A 26,962-nucleotide genomic window follows, 5' to 3' on the forward strand; every position below is an offset into this window, starting at 1 on the left:
GAATAAGGATCCTGATGCCTTTTTTACAAGCCTTGAGCGGGTAGCTAGCTCCGCCAATTGGCCTATGGATAGATGGGGCCAGTATATTACACCCCATCTCACAGGAACCGTGCAGGCGGCCTATCAGGCAGTGAACCCTGGGGGTGTAACACCTTACTCAGAAATAAAGAAAGCAATTTTAGAAGGAGTGGGATTAGACCAAGAGAACTACCGTCTGCGTTTCAGACACACAAAATAGGTCAGTTAAAAAAATCCAGGACCCTCTACTATGGGGTTCATCATGAAGCCAGGAAATGGTTGAATCCCACCGATTCCTCAAAAGAAGAAATGTTTGAAACAATAGTACTGGAACAGCACCTAGACGTGCACTACCTTCATCTACAAGGAACTGGATTCGCCAACATCTGGGTCTCAACAATTCTACTGCTATCGAACTGGAATGTGCATATCACCGACCACCCAATTTTAGAGGATCCAACTTAAAGCCCGTAACATCGACCCGAGCGAATCCACAAAAACCCTTTCCACCAAGACCCTTACAGGGTCCTAATACAGAGAAAACCGGTCCTCCACGTATCCCTTCCAAAGAATTCCCGATGGGGCCCCAATGTTTTCAATGTGAGAGATTGTCGAACCAATGGAAATTGGCATAACCAAGGGAAGAGTATTATGGTTAGGCCAGACAATGGCTCGCTATACCACCACGCTGCTGGTAAACCAAAAGAAAAGAATGACACTGATCAATTCAGGTTGCAGTCAGAGTGTAATTAAACAAGTATGCGTCCAACCAGACCAATGGGTAGTGAACGCACAAGTGTTGATCACTTGTGTGCATGGGGATAGCAAACTCTATCCTGTAGCTCAGATACAAATAAATTGGAGAGGACAAGAAGAGTCTCTCTCTCAGTAGGAGTAATCCCCGAACTAGGCGAAGACCTCATTTTGGGAACTGATTATGACTCATTTCCAGAAATCTTAGAGTCACTAAATCACACTAACCAAACAGAATCCTGGTGGAGTGAGGCTCCGTTTGTGTCTTCAGAAATAGAGAAACACACACCCAAGATGAAACTCTCTAAATCCCAAAAGCGAGAACAGAAACAAATGTTTCAAAGAGACAACACGCGAACTCCTACCCCTCAACCGACGTTCCTGAAAGAAATCATGTCCATTGCTGGACAGTTTCGGCAATCACAGGGAGTGGATCCCACGTTGAGAAATGCCTGGCATCTAGCCCTGTCTCATGACGGCCCTTCGGTAGGTCCTACGTTTCAAATCACTAATGATCTTTTATATTGTGTATGTCCTTCTTCCACTAACCGAGATCCTCAACTAGTAGTTCCCCAAGACTATAGAGAACAAGTACTTAATTTGGCTCATGGAGATAGTGGGGAAGGGCATTTAGGACAAGAAAAAAATGGAGGAGTCCATAACCAAGCGGTTCTATTGGCCGGGTGTATACAGTGATATCAGGAAACATTGTCAGTCTTGTCCCAAATGCCAACTAATCAGTCCTTCCACAGACCCTAGGGTTCCCATCTGTCTCTTACCTATTATAAAGGTTCCCTTCACTCGGGTGGGCTTGGAATTGTACTAATTGTCTATATATTGCTATTAACTCAATATATAAGCGACAAACCTCAGCTACTGCTAAATTTGCAACCGCAGGATGTGGTGTATAGGTGGGCAATAAAGGCCAGGTAGGACCGTCATTACTTAGTGGACCTAACCTTACTGGTAACATTGTGTGGGGTAGGGTGCCATCAAGCCAATTATTATGTTCTTGATAAGATAGAGGTATCTCTAAATATGCGTATGCTCTGTATTGTCCAGGCGCATTCGCAGGTGTATATTGATGAAACGTATTTGTGTTCCCATCAACTGCTGGAAATGTGACCAAGAGTAAAAGAGTTCTGTTCTATAAGCTGCATGGGCGTCCACCACAAATGTGACTGGACTTCCCTGGGCCGTTAGGCCATTTGCTAGTAAATGTGCTGTTAGAGGTTGTCTCATCTTAACAGCTATTTGTAACTGTTGGGGATTCGCCATATTAGTAACACTATGAGTTCAGAGAAGGCACACCAAAGTGGTTTTTTTCCTTTTAAAGTTCAAGCTTGAACAACCGCCAGTTGTAGTAGGCTTACCTACACAGCTGTGGTGGAAATCACACCGCATACGGCATTGAGGTGTCATTATATATAATGAGACAGAGATACTCCGGAAGTCCTGAAAATTAGAGCCAGACCAAACGTTGGCGGTGCCATTCTCAGACAAGACATTCTTGATCACTTTGTGCTTCAGTTAAGGCTACAGTTTGGTACATTGCCGGTGAATGTGGTAGAAGTTTCGTCTCCAACATTCATAGAAAATACACATGCTTACGTAGGGACATTTTCTTAGAACATCAGCTGTGTTATTATAAAAACACTTCCTAGTCCCATTACACGTTTAGAGGGAGATTCCAGCCAAGGAACCACAACTGTATTCTGATTGCTGAATGCTTCGCTGCAGATGCTAACCCAGACTACAGGCCTTTGCTCAGGTATGATGGTCGATGTCCTCCCGGGGGAACCTGAAGGGCAGAATTAGAGCTTAACTTGCTGTGCTCAGATTACGACTTAGATAGGAAATAGTCCATAAATTCTAGTGACAATATGATAGCGTTATTCTTATGCTTCACTCTCCTCGTCACCATTTTAATATTGTCATGTTGTGTCGTCCTGGTTATTGCAGCTCACGCTTTGCTATCTAAAATGCAGTTGTTTTATTAAACCAGTCTTTAAAACTCATACTGCTTCTTATTGTCATTTATATATGAGACCGAATTGTAAATGAGAGAACCGGATGCAACCTGAGTGACCACGACTTCCCTGAGAAGTATGATATGTCATGGGCTTGGCTGCCCAATCATCTCTACCTCCTGGGAGAGACGAGGCACTGCTAGTTAGTCGGAGCAGAACCCGGCTTTAGAGTGACAGGTGTCACCCATAGTGGGTCAGACTCAGTTTCCCACACCGTGGACGATCTTGCTGCTCAAAATCCAGTAGTCTCATTAGAATAATGAGAGCCTACGCGACAGTGGGACCTTTGATCCCACCCGCTAGAGGACATCAATACCTTTTAGTACCTGTGGACTATGCCACCAGATATCCAGAGGCTATCCCATTGGCAAGTATGACTACTAAAACCTTAGTTCAGGCCATGATAGAGTTTTGCTCCAGAGTTGGTTGCCCAAAAGAACTCCTTACGGACCAAGGGACTCCTTTTATGTCCTTATTAATGTCCGAGGTATGTCAGGCTCTCGGGGTTCAACAAATACGGACATCGGTCTATCATCCCCAAACCGATGGTCTGGTTGAGTGATATAACAAAACCATCAAAAACCTTTTACGTAAGATCATTAATGTCTCTGGGAAGAACTGGATTTTTTTTTTATCTCTGGTTCTATATGCCCTAAGAACTCACGTACGGTCATCAACAGGGAATAGTCCCTTTGAGCTTCTCTTTTGGAGACAACCATGTACCCTATTGGAAATGTTCGCAGAACAATGGGAAGAAACGGAAGAGGAAATTAAAGATGTATTGACATATATCAGTGAGCCTAAGGAAAATTTACATTACATTTGGGAGGAGGTACATAACAATTTAAAAGAAGCTCAAGAGAGACAGAAAACCTATTACGATACTTGAAGCAAGCCCCGTGATTTAACAATAAGACAAAAAGTATTGGTCCTGTTACCAACCACAGATAACAAGCTACTCGCTCACTGGCAGGGGCCCTATACCATACTAGAAAAGGTTACTCCCGTGACATATAAAATTGAAATACCAGCTGGGTCGGGTCGAGATCAGATATATCATGTCAATCTTTTGAAAGTATGGCATGAACCAGAAAAACAGACCAATAATCTATACATTTTCACCTGTTCCGACACTGAAATACCACTATATCCCTCTAGTACGGAACAAGACAATGACATAATTATGCCACAGTTGGGTACTAATCTCACACAAAATCAGTATTCTCAGTTAGTAACTATAGTAAAAACTAACCCTGACGTATTTTCTAAAATCCCGGGTAGGACCCATCCAATAACACACCACATTCGTACCTCAGGTAATCGCGTGTCCCGACAAAGACCCTATCGGAGACCCGAAGCCAGAAAACAGATAGTTGAGAAGGAAGTGACGGAGATGCTAAAAGCAGGGGTTATTGAGCCTTCATCTTGTCCCTGGGGTTCACCCATAGTCTTGGTCCTGAAACCAGATGGCTCTATCTGATTTTGCATTGATTTCCGACAAGTAAATGCCCTCTCCAACTTCGATACGTATGCTATGCCAAGAATAGATGATCTTCTAGAACGGTTAGGAAAAGCAAAATAAATGACTACGTTAGACCTAACAAAAGGTTATTGGCAGATCCCTCTTGAGGAGGATGATAAAGAAAATATCAGCTTTTTCAACCCTGTCAGGGTTATACCGGTTCACAGTCGTTCCTTTTGGCCTACATGGACCTCCAGCTACCTTTCAAAAGTTGATTGGTATGGTGTTGCGGCATTTTCAAGAATACGCGGCTGCACAGCTAGATGACATTGTCACTTACAGTGAAACATGGGAAGACCATACTTCACATCTATCTACCGTTTTAAAAGCTCTCGGAAAGGCAGGACTCACAGCAAATCCAGAAAAGTGCAAACTAGGGCAGGATACCATTGACTATTTAGGATACGTGATCGGGCATGGCACTCTGAAACCACAAATGGAAAAGGTGTACTCTATCACCCAAATTCCTTTTCCACAATGCAAAAAGGACGTCATAGCTTTCCTAGGTATAGTAGGGTATTATAGATGTTTCATTCCTCATTTTTCCGATATCGCAGCACCTCTAACTGCCTTGCTCGAAAAGATCAAACCCAATCAGATAACCCACTTAACCGAAGTGGAGAACTAACGTTTTCTGCGCTTGAAACACCTATTAGCAACTGAACCTGTGTTACGTTGCCCTGACTTCAGCAAACCCTTCCAGGTTCAAACCGATGCTTTCGATCAAGGGATAGGAGCGGTTTTGTGTCAACAAGATGAGGATGGACTATATCATCCTACTGTATAACTTAGCAGAAAACTGTTACCCGCGAAAGACATTATCCCACAATAGAAAAGGAATGTCTTGCTATAAAATGGGCTATTGAATCCCTTAGATATTACTTGTTGGGCCAACAAGCCCACAGATCATGCTCCCTTGACCTGGCTAACGCAACACAAAGACACGAATGCACGGGTTCTACGATGGTTCTTATCCCTACAATCTTTTTCCTTCCAGATACAGCACTCCCCTGGTTCCCTCCTGTCAAATGCTGATTATCTCTCTCGCTACCCATGTGACCATGGCTCAACAGCCACTGCCAGGGGGAGTGGATGTGAGGGGCCGCGGAACCGTGATCTGGGGGCACTTTTGATCGTATCCCCGATGACCCGGAAGAAGAGGGAGTGGTGAATGAAGCGTATCCGCAGGAAGGACGCAGGACCTAGCGGGGTTTTAAACACCGAACAGGATGAAGTAAGGGAGAAATCGTTTTCCCCAGGAGGAGAGGTGTCGAAGGCGGAAAGCGGGACGGACAGACCGGCTCAAGAGTGGAAGGACGGAAGAAGAGGACGAGGAGGAGAGGCGCTCGTCAATGCCAAAGTAGAGAGCGGAGGACGCCCGGGAGGAGAGGAGGAGCGAACAGACCGGCCACATTCTAGGAAGAACTTGACCTAGTCAGGTACGAGCCACTGCCAAAAACTGGAGTCGGGGAGGTGGGAATTCATTTTGATAATTAAATGAAAGGGGGAGTGGGTAACAAAAAGAACTCATCACGGGGAGATGGGCGGGGCGCACAAAAGCAAGTTTTATTTTTTTTGGGGGGGGGGGGGTTTTGATTGCACGTTGACACGGGCACAAAAAAATGTTACGATTATAAAGCTCATTTACGTGTGGATACGATATAAGAAATAGAGAGGAAAACTGAGGTGAAGCGCAGACAGACCAGATATCACAGAAAGGGGGTTATAGAAGAGCCCTAGGAAAAGGAAGAAAGAAGGAAAAGTCCAAAGGAAAGGAAAGAGAAAGACAAGAGTAGAAAAGTAATGAAAACAAACAGCTAGTAAAGAAAGGCAGAAAAGAAGAGAGGGAAAAAAAGAACACCCAGGAAGAAAAGAAAGCTAAGAGAAAGTAAGGTCAGAGAAGACAGAGAGAGAGAGAGAGAGACGTAAACAATACTTACCTCCTAAAGGTCTTCTATGTTCTTCTTTCATCCTATGGCCCTCCTGGATGGTACCGGAGATTCCACCTGTAAAGAAAGAGAAAAGAAAGACGGATCAGAGGCCAAACCCTCAAGACTTAACAATAGAGAGAGAGAGAAAGAAAAGAAATCTTAAGAGACACTCAGATACAAAGACTGTGACATAAAAGTTTACCAAAAGAAATAAAACCATAATCTATGTCTACAAGCCTCCATTATTTCTGACCCTGTCACAGTCTCCTTGTGAGAAGAGGCAGCAGATTAAGGTTCCATTTCAATTCAGGGACAAGGGAACTATGACTCCCCAGATACTTGATGCTTAGGCATTTCACAGGTATAGAGGCCTGCCACTGTGTTGTCGCGTTGTTGCCCCGAATCTGCGCTAGCAGTGACTTATTTAGATTGACCCACATGCCAGAGGCCTCTTCCTATAGTTCCAGGATGTGGAGGCATCTCGGGCCTGTAAAGGCCGGATCAGCAGGGGGTGTACAAGAGGACATCATCAGTGTATACGCAATCCTGTCTTCCTCTGAGCCAGCTCTATCTATGCAATTGAGCATTGCAATGCACCAACCGGCAGAGGGGTTCAATTGAAAGGGCAAACAAAAGGGGCAATAGGGCTCACCCCTGATGATAGGGAAACGGTCTGAGAGCACTCCATTGACCAGCACCCAGGCTGTAGGTTGGGAGTACAGAAGGTCAATATAACAACCGATTCAGAGACCAAAGCCCATTTGGACAAGAGTTGAAGGCCTTCTCAAAATCAATTGTTAGGAGAGTGAAGGATTCAGGCAACTTGCGTGATTCCCCCACACCCCATCTCAACCCCCCCCTCCCAGAGTGACCAGAGTATGCAGTGGCGAGAGCTCTGCTTAGGCATGAATCCACACTGGTCCGGGGGACCAAGCTGGAGATCACCTGCCCGATCTTAGATGCAAGAATGTTTGCGAAAATCTGCAGCTCTGTGTTAATGAGGGAAATATGGTGATAGGAGCAACTGCAGAGGACATGTGCCTGCCTCTCACTTTAGGGGTAACTGAGGGGCTTTCCAGGACATAAGCCTCTTTTTTTCTCCAGAGGAAACTATACAGACCATACAGGACATATTCCTGTATTTCACTCTAATGTCACCTGTATAGAACATCCACAACACAAGGCTATTTTAACTTCTCATTCCAGAGTCACCTGAAGAGGCCATCCGGGACACAAGCCTGTCTCTCAATCCAGCGAAACCTATACAGACTATCCAGGGCATAAGCTCATTTTTCACACCAGAGGAACCTGTACAGGACATAAGCCTGCCTTTCATTTCAGGGACACCTAAGGGGCTTTCAAGGACATAAGCTTCTTTTTCACTCCAGAGGAACGTATACTGACCATCTAAAACATAAGGCTGTCTTTCACTCCAGAGGCACGTGTATAGAACATCCAGAACATAACTCTGTTTTTAACTGTCTTAGCATCTGTACAGACCATCCAGGACCTAAGTCTGCTTCTCACTCCAGAGTCTGCTGAAGAGGCCATCCATCACATAATCCTGCCACTCACTTCAGAGAAACCTGCCGTGGATTTACAGGCTATAAACTTGTCTTTCACTCCAAAGGCATATGCTCAGACCATCCCAACACAAGCCTGTCTTTTACTCCAAAGGCACTTGTATAGACCGTCCGGGCATAACTGTGCCTCTCACTCCAGAGTCACCTAAAGAGGCCATCCAGGAAATAAGTCTTTCTTTCGCTCTAGGGGCACATGTACAAACCATCAAGAAAATAGGCCTGTCTTTCACTCCAAAGATGCCTGTACAGATCATCCCAGACATAAGTCTGTCTCTCACTCCAGAGTCACTAGAAGAGGCCATCTAGGACATACACTTGTGCACCAGAAATTAAAAGGAATATGGCAGAAGAAGGAACTAACACCATATTTTGCCTATGCTTGCCTGTTGTTTTTCATAAATTTAGCTGGGACAGAAGAACCTAAGTTCTGAAAAGTGATCACAGAGCATTATAAGTAGGGATGCGGAGGGATGTGATAAAGGTTAAATTAAGATGATATACATTACTTATATTAATAATTTATTTTAATAAGACATGCTGCTTGAGGTGTAAATTAATTATTTAATTGTTGTTGTGCTTGAATTCCTTGGTAGGCTGATGTTTGTAAGGGGTGTGGGTAGTTATGCTCAATGGAGAAAGTGGTAATAAAGTCTGAGATTTCAACTGTGAAGTTCTTGTTGGGCCCAGGGATTTCTGTAGGATTTCCAGGCAACGGAGAACAAGAAGTGACAGGAGAGTAGAACAAAAGGGGTTGTTATTAGATTACTGATGATGCATGGCCGGGTGGACTTATGAGTGATGCTATAACATCTGAGGATAAGGGCATCAGGATGTGTGGGAAAGCTGGTCTGGGCCTTGTTTGATGAACAATGCATCTGAGCTGTGGTGTGTGGAGATGCAAGCTATGTCAGATGCTTTTGAGACTGCTGATGGTGCACTAATGAGCATTATATGGAGGATTTCTGCTGCTGATGGGTAGGTGTGTGTGTGGGTGTGTCTGACAAATGGAAGATTTTGCTGTGCATTGTGGGGTTGTTGCATTGGTGTTTGTATGGTCTGAATGTGATTGTGAGTAGGGGGTGTGCTGTAGAGTTAATAAGGAATATGATAATGGCGAAGTGAGGGGCAGCTTGCACCCTTGCTTGTGTCCGCCATCAACTGCAGATGCCTGGGTAGTAGGATACCTTGAGGAAGTCAATGAAATAGGAGGGAGAAAATGTCCACACCTAATACTGGGGTTTGCTCAGTGACCAGTCTATGGGCCTGATTTAGAACATGGCGGACAGGTTACTTCGTCACAACGGTGACGAATATCCCGTCTGCCGAAATCTAAGTCGCATTATAGCCTGTGGGATTTAGAATTTGGCAGACGGGATATCCTTCACTGTTGTTATGGAGGAGTTACCGAAGAGTAACCTGACCTCTAAGTTCTACATCAGGCCATATGTTCTCCATTGTGGTGGTAAAAGACTTGCCCACCACGATTGCCTGTCGAGGGTAGGTGCAAGGGCTTGGTGATATGCAGATTAAAGGCCATAGAGCCTTGTGGGGGTCAGCTTCTGCCCATGGTTGGTTGTATTTTTAAAAAAAACATTTGTGAGGATAGGTGGTCAGTGAAAATAACTGACGTTCCACGTTTGACAGTGCAAGCATATGGCTACCAATGGTCAATTGGAAATAATACCCAGTCAGATTGATATGCATTTCACTGCTGAAAATATATTATGGGGAACAATTTTCATGATCAGATAGATGATAGACATAGTTATTTGTCTTGTCTTTTTGATATGATGAATTTGCATTAATTGAATAATATAATAATTAAATTTTCAATGATTTAATATTGTGGTGTATTTGTTTTGTTTTTGTGTAAATGTTTCCAGTATTGGTTTTTTTTTCCCCACAATTCTGTTGTATAGTGGAATATGTGTTGGGGATTAACTGACTCTTGTGGGTGAGAGGGCATGGCCACTCCTCAGTTATCCCATACTAACTTTGATCATAACACACCAGGGTCACTATGATGAAAAGGGGGCAATATTTGCCAGGCCCACCATTACGCCATGGCATTGTCATCATTATGTCAGGGGTGCACAATATTAGAGCAACACAGTAGAGTTAAGGTGAGGCAGAATATGCCAGGCCACCATTATGGTTGAGCTGGTCACAATATTCCAATTCCTCCATTTTTCCAGGCATGACCTCCATGATGCCAATGGGACCACCAGAATATCAAGGTTGGTGCTATTATGCAAAGGCCACCTTTATGTCAGGTGGGACCACAATATGCTTTCCAAAGATTGAGTGTCTTTATTGCAGGGCGGCTATGTCAATGATGGCAGAAATATGCAAGAACAGTTATGCCAGGTGTTGCCACAGTAGGCCAACAGGGAGACCAGTTTGTCAAGGGCCGCCATTATTATGTTAGGGTTGATCACCCGAATTATAAGGATGGTGACTTGACAAACATCCACAATCATACCACTTGCAGGAAGGGCCTCATGCACACAGGCATGCTCTTGCATATGCAAGTATAGACACAGACACGCACACTCTTATAAACAGGTAGGCACACATCACATAATACATTGTGTACCTGTCCCAAAACCTAATTGGAAACTTTGAGTAGGGGCAAATGAGAATGTTGTGCTTCTACTAGGCACTTAAGCATCTTATGTCCATTGCATGTCTAGCCCTCTAGTCCCAGTTGGGGATAGGCAGTCTGCCAGACCTGCCAGTGCTTAGCATTAAGGCACTGTGTTGACCTCTTTAGAGCCCAGGAGACAAAGGGCCTTATTATGACTTTGGCGAACGGAAACACCTGTCTGCTGAAGTCCGACGGATACATTACCGCCAGTGTGGCAGCCTTCCCACTGAGCTCATTACGAGTTTCCTGTTGGGTCAGCGGGTGGAAACACAGTTTCTGCACGCTGGCCCAGCGGGACACAGCCTACAGCATTGTCTCTGGCTTATAATAGAGGCGGTGGCAATGCTGTAGTGCGTAGGGTGCAGCAGCACCCGTCGCAATGGTCACATTGCGACTGGGCTGCCCAGGAGGGCCCCTGCACTGCCTGTGCCAAGTGTATGGGCAATGCAGGGGCCCCCCTGGGGCACCCTGACCTCGTCTCCGCCAGCCTTTTCATGATTGGTTACGGCCATGAAACTGATGGCAGAGAAGGGGGTTGTAATCCCCAAATTGGCGCTGCTTGCAGCTCTGCCCTGGTGGATTAGAACTGCCAGCACTACCACATCGTCGCGTTGATGCAAAGTAGCGGTGCTGGCGGTCTGACCACAGCACTACTGCTGTGGACGTAATGTAGTGGTCGGAACGCCACCACGACCCTGGCGGTCATTGAACTGCCAGGGTCGTAATGAGGCCCAAAGTGGTAATTGCAGTTCACATTTCCTTTACCTTTTTCTTCTTTCTGATGGAAGGTAGATAGCTTCATTGACTGACAAGGGTCTGCTGGGGCTTGGGCAATGAGAGATTGAGGGACAGCGACGAATGCTGTGTGCTATTTCACCCATATCCCTGTCTCATCATATTGACTGAGGCTACAAGATGCAGCCAATAAGACGACAAGGCAGATATCTGGGAGCTGGGTAGACCTCTGGTCACAGCAAAGGGCACACATATATCTTGCTGCCCTCTTCCTTTACCTTAATCTTATGCTTACAGACAAAATGTATGACTCAGGACCTTTAGTCTTTAGCTACAAGATATCACAACACCATCATTATCGTTTTATTTTATTCTCATTCAGGTGAGGCATGGCCTGACAGATTGGGCTGGGTTGTTCCTATTGCAATAGAGATAAGGCAGATTTCTATGTGGCTGCTCCCTGCCTGGTCTAATGTGGTGCAGTGAGATAAAAGAGAATGGAGTGGATTGCAGCCTGAATAATTACCAGAGGCTGAGAGTAATTCAAGCATGCTACTCATCCCTTTTGTTGTTTTTTCCTTTCTGGGGATCATTGTAATACATACCAGTACATAGCAAAGGACATCCAGTGAGTCCCACTGATTGCTAGAAACAGTTGAAAAATAGTGTGGGCCTTAGAGAAAGCAGTGGGCAATTATAACTCCTGCGACCTACATTTGAAAATGGTCAGGGGACCACCCAATGCAAACTTTGAAAACCTTAGCTTCTCTAGCAAGATTCTTCTTTGTAATTTAAGAAACTCATGCAGGCTAATTGAATCTGACAATTAATAGGCCCAAAACTGTGCTCAGCTTTGTATGCTGTTAAGGCCTACTTAAAGCAGACAAAGAGTCCAAAGATTAAATTGTGAAAACAACTCATCCTTTGAGCACCTACTTTCGGTTTCACCAGTAGCTGATGTCTTTTCACCCGTCTGAGCTGTGGTCCTCCTTTGACACCAGGCATTAACAAATAATTTGATGTTTGAAGCAACAGTCAGGGTGCGCTCTCTTTGTCAAACTATATTTGCAACTGGTCATATATATTTGCCATTAGATGCGTATCTAGAGTTTACTGTTCCACCAAGAGAGGTATTTGGCCATTTGATCACCAAGGCCAGCCATTATGAGTAACAGTAGTGATACATATGCTTCCCTCTGTCTACCTCGTAAGGCTACAACAGGATGGTCACAGCAGAACCAGGATAGCGGTATCCAGGGAAAAGTTAGTGGGCTTTCATAAAACGTTCGCGGATGCAGACTGTACTCTACAAACATATCGGACTTTAAAAAAAGAACGTGTACATCGCATCAGTATCTCTGATGAACTTATGCAAGAGAACCATAAAACTAGTATACTGAAAGGTGAAGTAAAATCTATGCCCATCTGTCAAAAAGGGTGTGCTGGGAAAAGTGTGATGCCCATTTGTGTATTTTTCTATAGGTGTGTTTAGTGCAACTGAAGATGTCACTAGTTGCCACCGATTTTCCGAAAAATCGTAATGCCAGAGGAATTTCCTGTTAGCAAGATCACTACATTGGAAGGTTGATGTTCTTGTGTGAATTAGTATGTTCAATTATTTTCATTTACGAGTTAGATATTTACAGCACTGATTTAGCTCATGAATTGCTGATTTGACATAATCACTGGAGTGCTGCTAGATTCCCTGGGAGAATTTGCGACTGTGGGATGCTGGTAGAAGTCAGGTTCCTTCTGCATGCCATTGCGTCATCCATAATTCTGTAACTGTCCTGATGACATGAAAAAGTTCTGTCTCTACAAGCATGATAAAATCAGGACAAGGTGAGCCCACTACCGCTTTGGCATACAGAGCGACATAAGGTGTGTCAATGCCACGAGTTCGGCAGACTTTTCTTGACGCACGGTAGGGCTCAAAGCCTTTACAGTTTGGCAAATGTATTAATTTTAGTTTTGCTCACGGATGCAGACTTTGGAATGAACCATGGTCCGTGGTCAACCACTGGCCTTCAGAAAGGTGTTGCGTAAAGTAGTGCTACATGTCACTAATCTAGGTGCACACATTGTGCTCTTTGTCCACTCTTATTCAGTTGTACAAAACGTGGTACTGCGCCTGTAATGGCTCGGGGCTCAAATCATGTAATTTATTTACTTTTCAATACGGTTTTCGTCACAAGATTCTGAGTATGTGTTTGACCCTTGGTCCATTGAACGTGCAATCTCTTGACTCTCGCACGGCGTTGTGTAATATGGTGATGCCTATGTTGCTGCCCTCGGTGCCCACATAGGTCGACACATTCGACTTAGCACGACGTTTCATCATTTAGTCCTCAGTGTTTGCCATTTTAATTAAATAAGAATTCTTACGAAAGGAGGAAACTAGAGCTCTCGGGCTGTTCTAGTGGGAGAAGGTATTTTGCATAGATTAAAAGCATAGGTGTGTTCCAGTCAGTGCTTAATTTGTAAATAAAAAGGTGCCGGTGCCCAAAGCCCTCCTCTTACACATGCGGGTGCTGCATTTAAATGTGCGAACACAGAGTACTGAGGCGGCGTAATCCTGAAGCCATCTAGGGCCTCTCCCTGCCCCTTCAGCTCACTCTTGCAGCTTTCTACTTTGTCCGTTTGTGACGCTTTTTCGTTTTTTCCCTTCCTCCGTCTTTCTCATATGTGTCTTTTGCTCGCTGCAAATGCTTGAGGCAGAAGAATAAGCCCCGGCCCCCAAAAATAAGTGCCGGTGCTCAGCACCGGAAACAACGAGCACAAATTAAGCACTGGTTCCAGTGTAAGTGAAAGAATCTCATACACAGCCATGTGGGTGACGAAAATGTCATTATAGAGAAATCGGGGTTAAAGGCGGGCTGTTTGCAGCATAGTCATGTTTTTTTCCAAGCAGTATGTATTTTATTTTACAGGCACTTTGCTGTTGAATATTTGTATCTAGTTTCTAAAGAGGGATTTCAACGAGATATTGTGCAGGGTGTAAAGGCGGTGCTTTATATAGGTCGATGGGATTATTGAAGAAAATAATTATAAAATTACCATAATTACACATAGTGTTACAGAATGTATACATTCAAAATTGCATGTTGCTTGATGTAATATTTTATGGTTTCAGGCTTTTCTCCATGCACGGTACCACCTTAAGGTTTCCAGATATGATCCTAAGGTTCAATAAATATTTTTTAATTAAATTCTTGTTGGAATCGGAACAAAATACATTAAAGGAGCAAATAGTCCAGAAAATCTTAAAGGAATAACGCAATAAAAGAATTGTACTGAATGTGTTTGTGTTAATCTAGTGCAATTTGTAACATGACCGGTTTTATTTTGATCCTAATATCTCTCCGTCTGGTACAAAACGTAGAAGATGATCAGATGCCACCACGAGTATTTGAAGATGATGACCCTAGAATTATCAAGGAAGCTGATGACTTGCTTGAATATATTGAAAGGTAAAAACAACCTTTGCATGGTGTTTTTCTCATAATATAATACCTTGTGTTAAGCATGTGTGTGTAGCAGAGCTAATGTTTCGTGTCCTATAGGTGTCTACTGCGATTTGAAATGCATTCTGAGTGTGGAAATAGCATGCCTCACAGCTTGGACTATGGTGCATGAATGCAGGGATAAAACAACATCCATGCCAAATTGACATAGATTACATTCGCTTGTGCATATGCAGACAGTGCAACACACTTTCAGACATTAATGCACAAACAGGCCAGCACTGAGACACTCACTCTCACACACATAGATCAACAGACACACAGGTATCCATTTTCATACTGGTACACATATATACAGACTAACAAATAGAGAGGAGGCTCACACAAACGCACACAGGCGCAAAACACACAGACACACAAAGTCCAGACCGACAGCACAGAAGCAGGTTCACAGAAACAGACAGCAGCAAAGACTGACAGAAGGATGAAAAAGATAGAAATAGGATTCGTGATCTCAAAAGTGTTTGCGTAAGTCAGATTCAAGGGGGAGCAGTGCCAACACCTATTGATTCCTTCACCTGCCCTTGGAAACATCTTATGCAGAATAATGTTTTCCGTCATTCTTCATACCCAGCCAGTTGTCAAAGTGTTAACTAAAAAGTAGTGGAAATGATAGCAATTTGATTTATTAGGGCCTGAAATGAGGAGTGGACTACCTCACATTTACTTTTTCTATCCTATCCACTGGCCATAGTCCATTCTCAATCTGATTCTCTATCCAGCCTGGAAGGAGTAATGCACAATAGGGATCAATTCTGGCTGTGCCTTGCGAATTAGAATGTAGAAAATGGGAAATTACAGTAAGGCATGGAGTAATGAGTGTGCAGTCTGAGAGCACTTGTTTAGGGTTGCAAACATAAAGCCATATACTAGTAACTGCTGAGTGTAAGACACGGTATGGGATGCTGCAAGTACTTTCCTTAAACTTGATGGCGCAATATGGAAAAATAGATGGAAAGCAGAAAAGTAACATTAGCTGTGGGGTACAGAGGGTGGGGATCTCTATATTACAACTTCCACTTCTCAGAAGGAGTGGCAGGAAGCAAGTAAACCAAATGATTTCAATAAGTGTCTGTATGAAGACATCTGGAAACAAACAGCAGTACTGAGTAAGCAAGGTAAAGTTCAAGGCCATGCTGTATGCCATGAAGAGACAGTAATTTGGCTGAGAAGTTGAACAGTCATTTTATATTTGCTGACACTTTCAATTCCACCCACGCAGCCCAGGCCGATATAAATACATCGATGAGGTTTCAGTTGAACTTTTCCATGTGTGGAAGCTCTCCTCAGCGGTCACCCGTGGCTCAGCAGAGACCATTTAAAGGGAAATGGAAGCATAAGAAGAAACTAAAATACCATCATCCACTTCGAAGCACATTGCTTATCCTCCACTTAGCAGTATTTCTAAGCTCTCACTAAGCAGGAAACCACCTAACACTCATCCTGAAGAACATGCAGAACTCCCCAACACCACCCACCAGAACTAAACTCATCTTCAAGCTGGGCCTTAACTCTTGAGGAAGACGCTTGTAGAGTCGACTTTAGAAATCATGTGTTTCCTTACTCTAAGCTACACTCTTAATGACACAGAAAGGCTCACTGTTGGAGTTATTTCACCACCATGACTGTCTGAGCTCCACTAGAGACCTTTTTCTGGCTAGTTAAACAGAATGTAGGTCTGCAATAACAGGAGTTGTTTTTCTCACAGCAGCACTGTTTTCTTCTGAATTGTTTAGCAGATTGTTTGGTCTCTGTGGTCCACAGATTTCACAACTAGCAGCATACATTGGACTTCAGACTCCGGTTTTCAAGGCTTGGGGTAGAAACTATATGCCTTCCTCTTCACTCCATCTCCTCCACCCTGTTGTAGACCCATTATGTCATGTCAGTCAGCAGTTCCACTATTTTGCCAGCGAGGGCCTGTGGTGAAATCTCTGTCGGTATTCCCAGCAGCCCCAAAAGTGGTTGTTAATTAGTTTATTCCTTTTGTTGAGTGTCACCATGGCTTCTACTGCAGGTAGCCTATTAAGAGTCATTCTCTTGCACCATGGTCTCTGGCACTTGCCCCCTCCAGTTTAATCACCTTGCTGTCTTTATTCTCCAGTTTTTTTCTCAACAGGCATTACCCTCCCATTCAGGGCCTCCAGGTTTCTCTCCAGTGTCTTTGACCTCTGTTTTGTCCTGCACATCCCAGTGCAGTGCTGTTATGGACTATAGCTGTGTCAGTTCAGTGCTTGTCAACCCTTACACCCCAGGGGGCTCATTTGAAGTACTATTTGTCTCGCCATAAGGTGTATGCATCCTACATTGAAACAGTTCTATTTTCTTCTTCTCTGCTATATTGGTTCCGTGAGGTAAACAAAAAAAAATGGTAGAATGTTGAAGTTCCAGGCCACATTATTTGGAGGGAATCTCTCCCCTTGTTCACAGAATGCAGACTATTGCTAGGGCTTAAACTCGCATATCAAACGAAGCCAGCAAGTAGATCAGTGGCCCCCTTAACAGACTGAATGTTTCAGGCTCCATAGGCTGTCGCTCTTTGGGTCCACGTTTGCTGGCCTCGGGGAAAACACACCACTTCCTCAGCTTGGTCTCCTCCAGGGAGGGACCCTAAGACTGCATGCAGGTCGACTGTGACCCTGGTTAATCTTTAACTTCTCTGGAGTCTGTCTCTCTCGCAGTGATCCCAGCTGACAGCAGGACCGATGCTTCTTCAGACATTTCTAGACTTTCATTGAAGGGAGTGACCATGCAAGGAGTGTCAAGTGGTCAGTGGTCCTCCCTGCACAGACTCTGGTGTTGGTTGAATCCTACCACAGCAACGGTCCCCTTATTGGGCAGGCGGACAAGTTGTTAGGGGATGAGACCAGCAACAATTAGGCTGCGGCCGAGGGTCGGGGAAGGCAGATGTTTCAGTCAAGTGGTCCCTCCTGCACAGGCAGGGGTTGAATCCGAACCCACCAACAGTCCCTTTTGCTACACATGCTTAGAGCTGTGCATGCAAATGTTAAACGTAAATAGTTTTTTATAGAAGAAGGTAAAAATCTTAACCTTTAACAGCAATGTTATCAAAACCCTGCTTGTTGAGTCAGCTTTAATATGTTTTCCCAATAAAGTATGTTATTATGGGATATTTGTATGATGTATTTATAGCACATTAAGCCAGAAAAGTGCTCTTGTTCTGAAATATATCAACATCCCAGTGAAGGTTTCTAGCTAAATGTTCACCCCTTTCTTATGTTCATTAATACTTTTATAGTGAAATGAAAAATCTTTTTCTAATTTTGCACCTTTTATATGCCGAAAAGTGGGTTTGCTCCCAAAGTTAAACTAATACGACTATCCTGGTGTCCTGGTGAAGACATGCAAATCCTAGACATGGGCTAAAGTCATATCAAACTACACTTTTGTATTGATCACATCTGCACTGAGATGTATTGCACTTTGTTTTAGAAAAAATCGTTTGCAAAAATGAGTTGTGTGGCATTGCTAGTATTCATTGTATTTTTAAGGGGTCAGTGTGTTAAAGGATTTGTCAAGTCCTGTGGTTTTGATATATTTTCATATGGGGACGATGCCCAGTTAATCATCTCGTTGGGACACGACGTTGACAGTGCTAAGCGCTGATTCTGGAACTGTACGAGGAGATTTGCGACTTGGAAGATGACGAGCTGTCTCCAGCTGAACAGCGGAACAACTGAAATTGTGCTGTTCGGCAAAGGTTAACACCTTTGGTCCCCTGGCTGGTGGCCTTTGGAGCTGGAGTAACCCCCTCCCCTAATCAAACCACAAAAATCTGGGTGTTAAATAATCTGTGTGTTAAATTAGACCAGGAGCTGCCCATGAAAAGTCATATAGCTGCTCTCTGTAGGGCATTGCTTTGCTACTGCAGCTACTGAGGAAAGTCTTTCCTTGGCTACCATCATTTGCAAGGAAAACACTGATCCATGCCCTGGTCATAAGCCACCTTGTCTATAGCAATGCTTTTCTTATGGCAGTCAATGACACTCTACTGTCCAACCTCCAGGTGCAGCAAAATATAGTTGCCCGCCTAGTTTGTAATCTCCCGCAGGCTCTATCTCAGTGCCCATTCTCAGAGCTCTTAATTAGCTTCCAATCAGAAAGCACACTGTTTTCAAGATATGTTGCCTTACCCACAAGTATTTGATGAGTAGAGCTCCTTTGTACCTAAAGGACAAACTACACTACTATTGTGTCCCCCCATACGCTAAGATCTAGCGAAAAGGCGCAACTGACCACTCCCGTAGCCATACCTACAGCTATGGTGGCAGAGCGTTTTCTTTCACTCAGTGCTTAATTTGTAAATAAAAACGTGCCGAGCCCAAAGCCTTCCTCTTAAACATGCGGCGGCTGCAATTAAATGTGCGAACACGGAATACTGAGGCAGAGTAATCCTGAAGCATTCACAGGCCTCTTTAATCCATTTACAGTCACTCCCTGTCCCTTCAGCTCTCTCTTGCAGCTTTCTGCTTTCTCCCATTGTGACACTTTTACGTTTTTCTCTTCCTCCGTCTTTCCCATATGTGTCTTTTGCTCGCGGTAAATGCTTGAGAATTAAAATAAGTGCCGGGCCTCAAAAATAAGTGCGGTGCTCAGCACCGGAATCAACAAGCACAAATTAAGCACTGCTTTCACTGCCCCCACAGCGTGGATTCATCTTCCACTCCATCTACGCTGCTGCTCTGATTTTGCTATGTTTAAGAAATTGTGGAAGACCTCGCTGTTCTAGGTTCAGGATGTTGGTTATGTGCAGGCCGAGCCCCGAGATATACCTTTGGGTATGATTTGATGTTCTTACTAAGTGGAACTAACATAACATTCTTTACTGAAAAGTACAATAATAAATATTTGAATGTACATAAATTGTAAACCAGTATTTTTATAAAAATGTATGAGAGAAAAAGGAGAAAACGTTTTCTACCCTATTTTCCCTATTTATCCATTATTTTACTTTCTTAAATCATCATTTAATTAAAAAAACACAAACCAAAACTTAGGCATGGAATCACTGGAATATATCGAGTCTTAATGTAAAGCATTACATAGGAGACTAAACAGGTTATCTCATGAGGTTACCACAAATGGATATCATTCCCACCAACGCTTACCTTTCCTCTTTAAGCCACTGACCTATCTCCTCCACATTTCATAATCATCCGGCTCACAAACACCACATGTTCCTGCATTTCTATGGCAACACCACTTTCTGAAGCTTCTTATTTTTGTGCATCATCATTGCCCCTATATAACCATGCCAGTACCTATGGTATGTCATCCCACTTCTGGAACAAGAATACATATGAATACATTTGTAGTGTATTCATCTGTGCAGTTACTTAGGAAGATAACCCTTGTTTGTTTAGAGCAAAAAAGCCAATGGTGATCAGAAAGCTAAAGTCCCAACCCTAAGTCTGACCTTCATCTGGCTGAACCAACCTTCCCCTCCGCCCTTGTGTCTTGTTATAGTCAATAGCCACGTATATCTGACAAACCAAATGACATGGGTAAGACATAATAAAGTGTTTCTATGGGACAATGTTACACTCCAGGTCTGCTGGGAAAAGTAGGGTACTTGAAGCTTAGTGTGCTGCTCAGTCTAAAATATTGAACCATCCCAAATGCCATGTCCGCCCCTTTACCTCAGCTATGCCGGTGTCATGAAATGCCCATTGTTGAACTCCCCATTAATTCCAGATAAACCAATTGTGAGCAGACCCCGGGTTTGATAGTGGGAGAGAGCTGTCCATTCCTATCCAAAGCCATGCACCATGCTCATGTAATGCATGCAACTAGATTGGGCAAGAGGACTTGGCAACTGGTTGCAAGAACAGCATGCATGCATGGAAAAAACTAGGAAAGCCCAATAACCTCTGAATTACCACATGCAGTAGAAAAGGTATGTGGTAACAATAAGCCACAAAATGGGCCTTAGATGCTTATTGGAAGAGTTGCATATTTGGTATTGTGAACCCCCCTTTATATCGGGGTACATCAGCATATCCCATCCTATGTGATACTGCCTGTCCTCCTACACTAGTCTTGTTGGAGTCAAATTTAATTTAATGCCTTAAAAAGGTTTGAGGCAGTGGGAATAGATCTTTTCAAGAAGCGATAAAGGGATTTGGAGAAGACTGCCATCTTAATGCAGTCTTCCCTCCCAGGGACAAAGGTAGTGCCACACAATTATCCAGTTGACTTGTTTACTGCTTCAAAGTAGAACTGTAGCTAGTCCTGATGGTAATGTTAATTGCATGTGAATTTGTATTTCCCAGATACTGAAACCAAGAAGTGTTCCACTGCAGTGTGAACTCGAGGTCTACGTGTCCTGCTTTGGTGTCAGTGAAAAGACTTAAAACGTATTTCTATTGATACAAAGGCCAGAGATGCCACAGATATTTATAACTTTACTAACATTTGTGGCAGAGTTCAAGTGGGACTCCTAATTAAGAAGCATTACATCAGTCATGTATATTTTTAATAATATAGGTTCTCAAAACCCAATGCATCTGTGAAATTGTTTTTCATGCATCACGCAGGGTAAGGGGTCCAGCAACACAGCAAAGATAACAGCCAAATGTAGCATCCCTGTATGGTACCACTAGATATGGAAGAGGGGCTGATAGCAATCCATCTCCCCTCACCCGGTCCACTGGGCTAGACTATAATAGTTTTACTAAACTCATATGTCGTTCCCCACCCCGGTTCACTTCAGCTGTTTGAGCTTAAAATTGCACTCTAAAGAGTTAAATGAGTTTAAGTACGCTGCTGCTATTGATGGTCCGCATGGCATCTGATGCAATATTGCATAGATGGTGTGGGTATTGTGATACATAGACCTACCAGGAACACATCCAGATGAATCCGGAGGGTCAAGTTGGTCACAAAGGGGCGTTGTCTGTTGGGCACTAAGTTAGCTGATATTTTCTTAGTAGTATTAAGAATAATGGACAACTTAAAAGCACTTCCCACATCATTACCGTCCTCATTGCTGCCATTTGGTGCGACTGGCATCTCACGCCGAGAGGAGAAAAAGTGCTAGGTCTAATGTTTGAATTAATTTCAGACACTGGTAATCAGCCAAACTGCATTTCAATCTATTGGAATACAGAGGCAGCACACCACCAAAGATGTCCTCCTCAAACATGGAAAGGAGATGTGGGATAGGCATGTCACAATGGGCCTTATAAAAGTAATCAGCAAACTGCCTGTGTTTAGGACTGTGCCCGTGGCATGCTTTTGCTTGCAGCTTTAATTTCTGTCTTTCTAATAGGCTCTAATTAGTTTACCCAATCTGTCTAGACTCTAGGCCATGGTTATCTCATCTAGGCAAACCTCTGGTCTCTTGTGGTGGTAGTATGTCTAGATGCTAAATTAATAAAGAGAGAGCTCGTGCTGAATGTCAATTGCATTATAGAACATATGCTTTGCCCCATCCATCACCAAAAAGATCCTTCCTCGTACCCGTCCGACTATGTAGCCATAGTTCTACTGGGCTACTCTGCCTCACCTTATCTCGTCACACATGCATACTTGTCATAATATCTTATCTCACAGTCTTCTGTCAGATCAAGCAACAGTAATAGTGTTTAATTCAACCAGGGTATTTGTTTTGTGCTTGGCCCCATGATGCAAATCTGAAGGCTTGCTCACTAACCAATCTAGGAGACGTGAGTGGATTTCAGCAAGCAGGCATTCTTAGGTATGCACAAATTACAAATATATGCCTTAAAGGCCTCCCAAACCGGACATAGACTGGAAACTGAGCCGTCATTGATTTTAAAACATTCAGCAATGGCAGGTTTGACTACAGATTCAAATATCATGTCTAGCATTGCTTGTTAGGAAAACATCCACCACCTGCCCTTTCTGCAAGGAAGGAGTAAGCAATAACACAACAGTGGAGTGTTACCGTTATTTTCTGTGAAGAATATTTACATATTCTGCCCACCCTACTGTGTTACGTGTCCACCCAGCAGTTGTTATGGGACACTGAGTCAAGGACTGACAAGTACAAAGTAAAGTCTTTGATGCTAGAGTCTACAGTGCCAAAGATCCATTAGCCCAGCCCGTTCTGCCAATAGTGGCCAAAGGCATGGTCACCAGAATCAGTGCTCCGTCTCCTGGTTTTGAACTATGCCAGGCCGGGTGCAAGAATGTGTTAAATCGCCACCTCAGAGAATAGTGCTGGGATGCAGTCCAATACATACATTAATTTAGTGTTCATAGAATTTCAGGTCATCTACATTAGAATCACCGGGCTTCTTTACCTGTTATGTAAGCTGCTTACCCCATGCGTCCCTTGCACAAGATAGTGTCAGCCATTTGGGCCAGTTACTGTGTCAAAGGTCCAGTCGCCTGTGAATTAGTATGACACCTCCATAGAAAGAGGGTTGTGTGAAACTGAAGTTGCTCATTGTGGGTGTACACATTGTGAGTGATGGGGCACAGGTGGGTTTCCTGAAGAAATCAATCATAATAATTCAGGCAATAAACTCCAATACATTATGAGCATTGTACGCAATATTTAGATCAGGGACCTAACAGGTGAGCAAATGTATCTTAGGCAACTGCGTATTGTTATCCATTTCTTGTCTCTACAGCTGGATATGTGCAAAGTTTGAAGCATTACCAGAGGCACCAAAATCCATGGCACAGTAAGCCTAAAGGCACCATGCAGTGCAACAAAACATATAAGAAAACAATCCAAATCACATCATCCGCCTACCATCCTCACTGAAACAACCAATCTTCGGAGATATGCACCCTGTATAAATAACACTACCCAAACTATAAGATATCTTACTTTACACAATCATGCTTACACATTGGAAATCCAGCACTTCGCAGTATCGAACTGAAACACAAAAAGTGACATAAGCATTTTTGGATATTACCATCCATTATCGCTGTGGCTGGAGAACGTGTCTTCAGTATGTTTCTCAGTTTCTGTTCTTTTTGGCTTCTTTATGAATGTTGATGCTGCCTATGTGTCTGCTAAAGTGGGATCTTCGCTTCTGGTTGATCCTGAGCCTGCCTGAGTATAGCATGACATTGTCAATCCCAGTTGGTGTCATTTTTATTTCACACCTGGGAATGTTTTCTTCATGTCTTCCATTGCCACAGTGAAGTGGGTAGACAGGCACCATCTCACTGTTGTAGGACATATCGCTGTTCTCAGTGCAAAAGAAAGCTTTGTGTCTCAGCCTTTGTTGCTGATTAAGCATGCTGTGATTCTCCTAGTCGGCATACCTGGGACTGGTTACAGAGCAAGTGACCAAAGGTACCTTCTGATGACATGTTAGAAAGGTTTACTCTGCTCAGTATTTTTGCCAGTATATCCTTCACGAAGGACTTCACTTTAGACATGTTCGGTTGGGGAATGTTCACAGTTCTAATATTCGGTCACGATCTGGCTTCTAGGTCATTTGATATGACCTATGGGACAGAGCAACAATGGGTGGAAACCGGAAGCCCCAAAGCGGGATCCCCCTACTTCAACATCATATGGCCACATCCACCGACCTCAAATCTAACACAATTTTTTTTAGGCACAGGGAATACCCACTGAACTTAACATGCAAAAGTGGCCTGTTGATCATGGTGGCAGGTGTCTCTCCCCAGCTGTCGGAGAAGTTATCAACGCTAAGCTAGGCTATGTCAGTGCCAAATGGGGTGACGGGTCATCCCGAAAATTGAATTACTGCTTCCTGTTTGGACCCCATCTGGTTCAAATCCCGGGAAGGAATGACCCCAGCTGGTCCAGTTCTCATGAAGGGACCAAACTATTAGATCCTTGACCATCAGGTGCTCATGCAACCATTACTGCAAAAGGACAGATCTCCAACCATCAGAAATCTAACACCCCTGCAGGACTCACAGGGTGGTCTAGGGCCACAACACATAGTACAGATTTCAGGATCATAGTGGATGTAAAATTCAAGGGAGGATCCAAACACCTCCCCATGGATACTAAGAGAGTGCGAAATAGACTGGTGGAGCCCTAGCCAGGCCTGGGTGTGGTTACTGCCAGATGTCCACAGGCCACCACAGCTTTGGGCAATTCAGAAACTGTGCCGTGTGGGGAGACAGAAGCCCCACTAGATCAGGACCAGCACCTTGCATTAGCTATGTCCCTGTCTGGAATCCCACTAACCCCATATTCCAGGCAAGTATATCCAAAATGCTGACTTTCACCAACTTACCAAGATCATGTATTCTAGTACTCAAAAGCATTCAGTTAGCGGAACCCACAGGAACATGGCACTGCAATCTTCTCTGGTCAGCTTCCTGTTTTGTCTGACCCGAGAGCTTGGGCACATCGCTCCCTGGAAGTCAACAACTCCCTCAGTACCTGGGCCTCTGCGGGGCAGGTGGCCAGAGGGAGACACACTTCCTGGGCCCCCCACGATGGATACACCAAGTGGCAAATGCTTTAGCCGCAGCAGTCTACACAGTCTTCTGCACCAATACCTGGGCACAGTAATGCACTTGACCTTCAGAACTTCTGCAAAATTGCTATAGTATTGGTGGCCATCTCTCTAGTGTCCCCCTTCTCTGGAGAGCTCCCATAACCATTACCACCCATGCTCAGAATCGCTCTTCGATTTTTGCATGCTTTTTCATGGATTTTGCAGCCAGCCTACACTACCACCCTTCTTGCTTTTTTGTTCTTCTAGTACAAGTCCCCTAAACCTCTGCTTTAGTTCGGCAGCAACATCGCTGGATGTTTGTTGACAAACCACAGCAGTTTTTGCTACTTAACAACATGTTGAACAGTTAACTGTTTGTGGTCAGTGCTTTTCTTTCTTTTATTATCTCTATTGACTTTAATCGAAAGCAGCAAACAGCAAATATGGTGGCCATGTCAAGTCTGATTACTTTTGTTCAAGAGCAAAACTAAACAATAGAAATGGAATTTCAAAGCCACATATTCAGCCCATACCAGGGTAGGCAGAGTCTATGTTTTTAACTAAATTAACAGTCGCTCCAGTAACATAGAAGTCCGTGTTATGTCGGCCCTAAGTTGGAAGTGACGTATGGTGGGAGTGCTGTTATGGGTATCAGTTTAGCAGTATTGCCTCACTGTACTCCAAGTAGATTCCATACCCGGTCAGTTGTAGTTTATGTATGAGATGTTCATGAGCCGCTGATTTCAGGAGTTCAGCTGTCCTTTCTCCGGTGGGTGGGTCATAAATGTCTAGTATCGTAAAATGCAACTTTTTATTTGTGGGTAATGCTGTAGCTGTCCATTTTTGCAAGTGAGATATAGCGTGGTGTTGTCTAATATAGCAACCTTTGCTGATGGCTGGATCGGGTAACTGCTAGTTTGCTGCAGTGTGTTCCAGGCTTCCTGCTAGTAACCTGATAGTTGAGGACACAACACGATATGTGAATCAAGTCACATTTTGCCGTCTTGCACCTCCAGGAGAAGAGAGTCATGCTCCGTGCAGCTTAACAATAGATCAGTACCTGCTATGTATGATTTTAATTTAGGTGAATCTGAGGCCTGCATCAACAGTTTTCTGTCATGTGTGTTCAGTAAGGTTGCCCACTCTTTCTGAGAACATCCCGTGTCTAATATTGACTGCCAGTGGGTCCTCGTTTTCCGGAGGACAGCTTCAGAGGGTGGTGAGGTTACTCATGTGCTTTAAAGCCCTGATACTATTCCTTTTGTTTTACCCCATTGCTCAGTGTAAGTATTGAAGAGGCAGAGAGAGGAAGTGCGCCCAGTAGGCCAATGAGGCAGTGTCTTAATGGTCTATATTTTCATTGTTGGGATTGTCAGATGGTTTTTGCTGCTAAGGTCGTCAAAAGATTTAATGGTATCTCCATTCATTTGACTTTCCAGTGTTTTGATGCCTTAAAATGTACACTCTCGCCATGGTGGTCTTCTCAATCTCATTCCAGTGTTGTGCCAGATTGTGCCCGACTGTGTACTTGTCTATGTATCTTAAGTTTCTTTTGAGCCAGAGTCCATGAGTCTAGCGTCGATCTGACTGTGGTGGGTGGGGGGTGGTGGTGTACCATGTGGCTTACATTTATAGTATTGCCTAAGGAGGTATGTTTGCCATGTATGCCTCACTAGTGTAAGACACATTGTTGGTCTTTGCAGCATTTAGCGAGGAATGTGAGTTTTGACAGATGAGGTGCCAGGTGGTATGAAAACATATTAGGATGTCTTAACTCTCCCAAATTTGT

The 26,962-nt window shown here is 43.8% G+C and overlaps 1 protein-coding gene across 1 annotated transcript in view; it reads left to right on the forward strand.

The window, feature by feature from the left end:
* Nucleotides 1-26,962, forward strand: part of CLHC1 (clathrin heavy chain linker domain containing 1) — a 379,985-nt gene that overhangs the window by 167,906 nt on the left and 185,117 nt on the right. The window contains 1 exon segment of the mRNA XM_069236548.1: nt 14,602-14,689. Within this exon segment, the coding sequence (XP_069092649.1) occupies nt 14,602-14,689 (88 nt within the window).

Source organism: Pleurodeles waltl, chromosome 5, assembly GCF_031143425.1.
Source record: "Pleurodeles waltl isolate 20211129_DDA chromosome 5, aPleWal1.hap1.20221129, whole genome shotgun sequence".
Taxonomy (NCBI): domain Eukaryota; kingdom Metazoa; phylum Chordata; class Amphibia; order Caudata; family Salamandridae; genus Pleurodeles; species Pleurodeles waltl.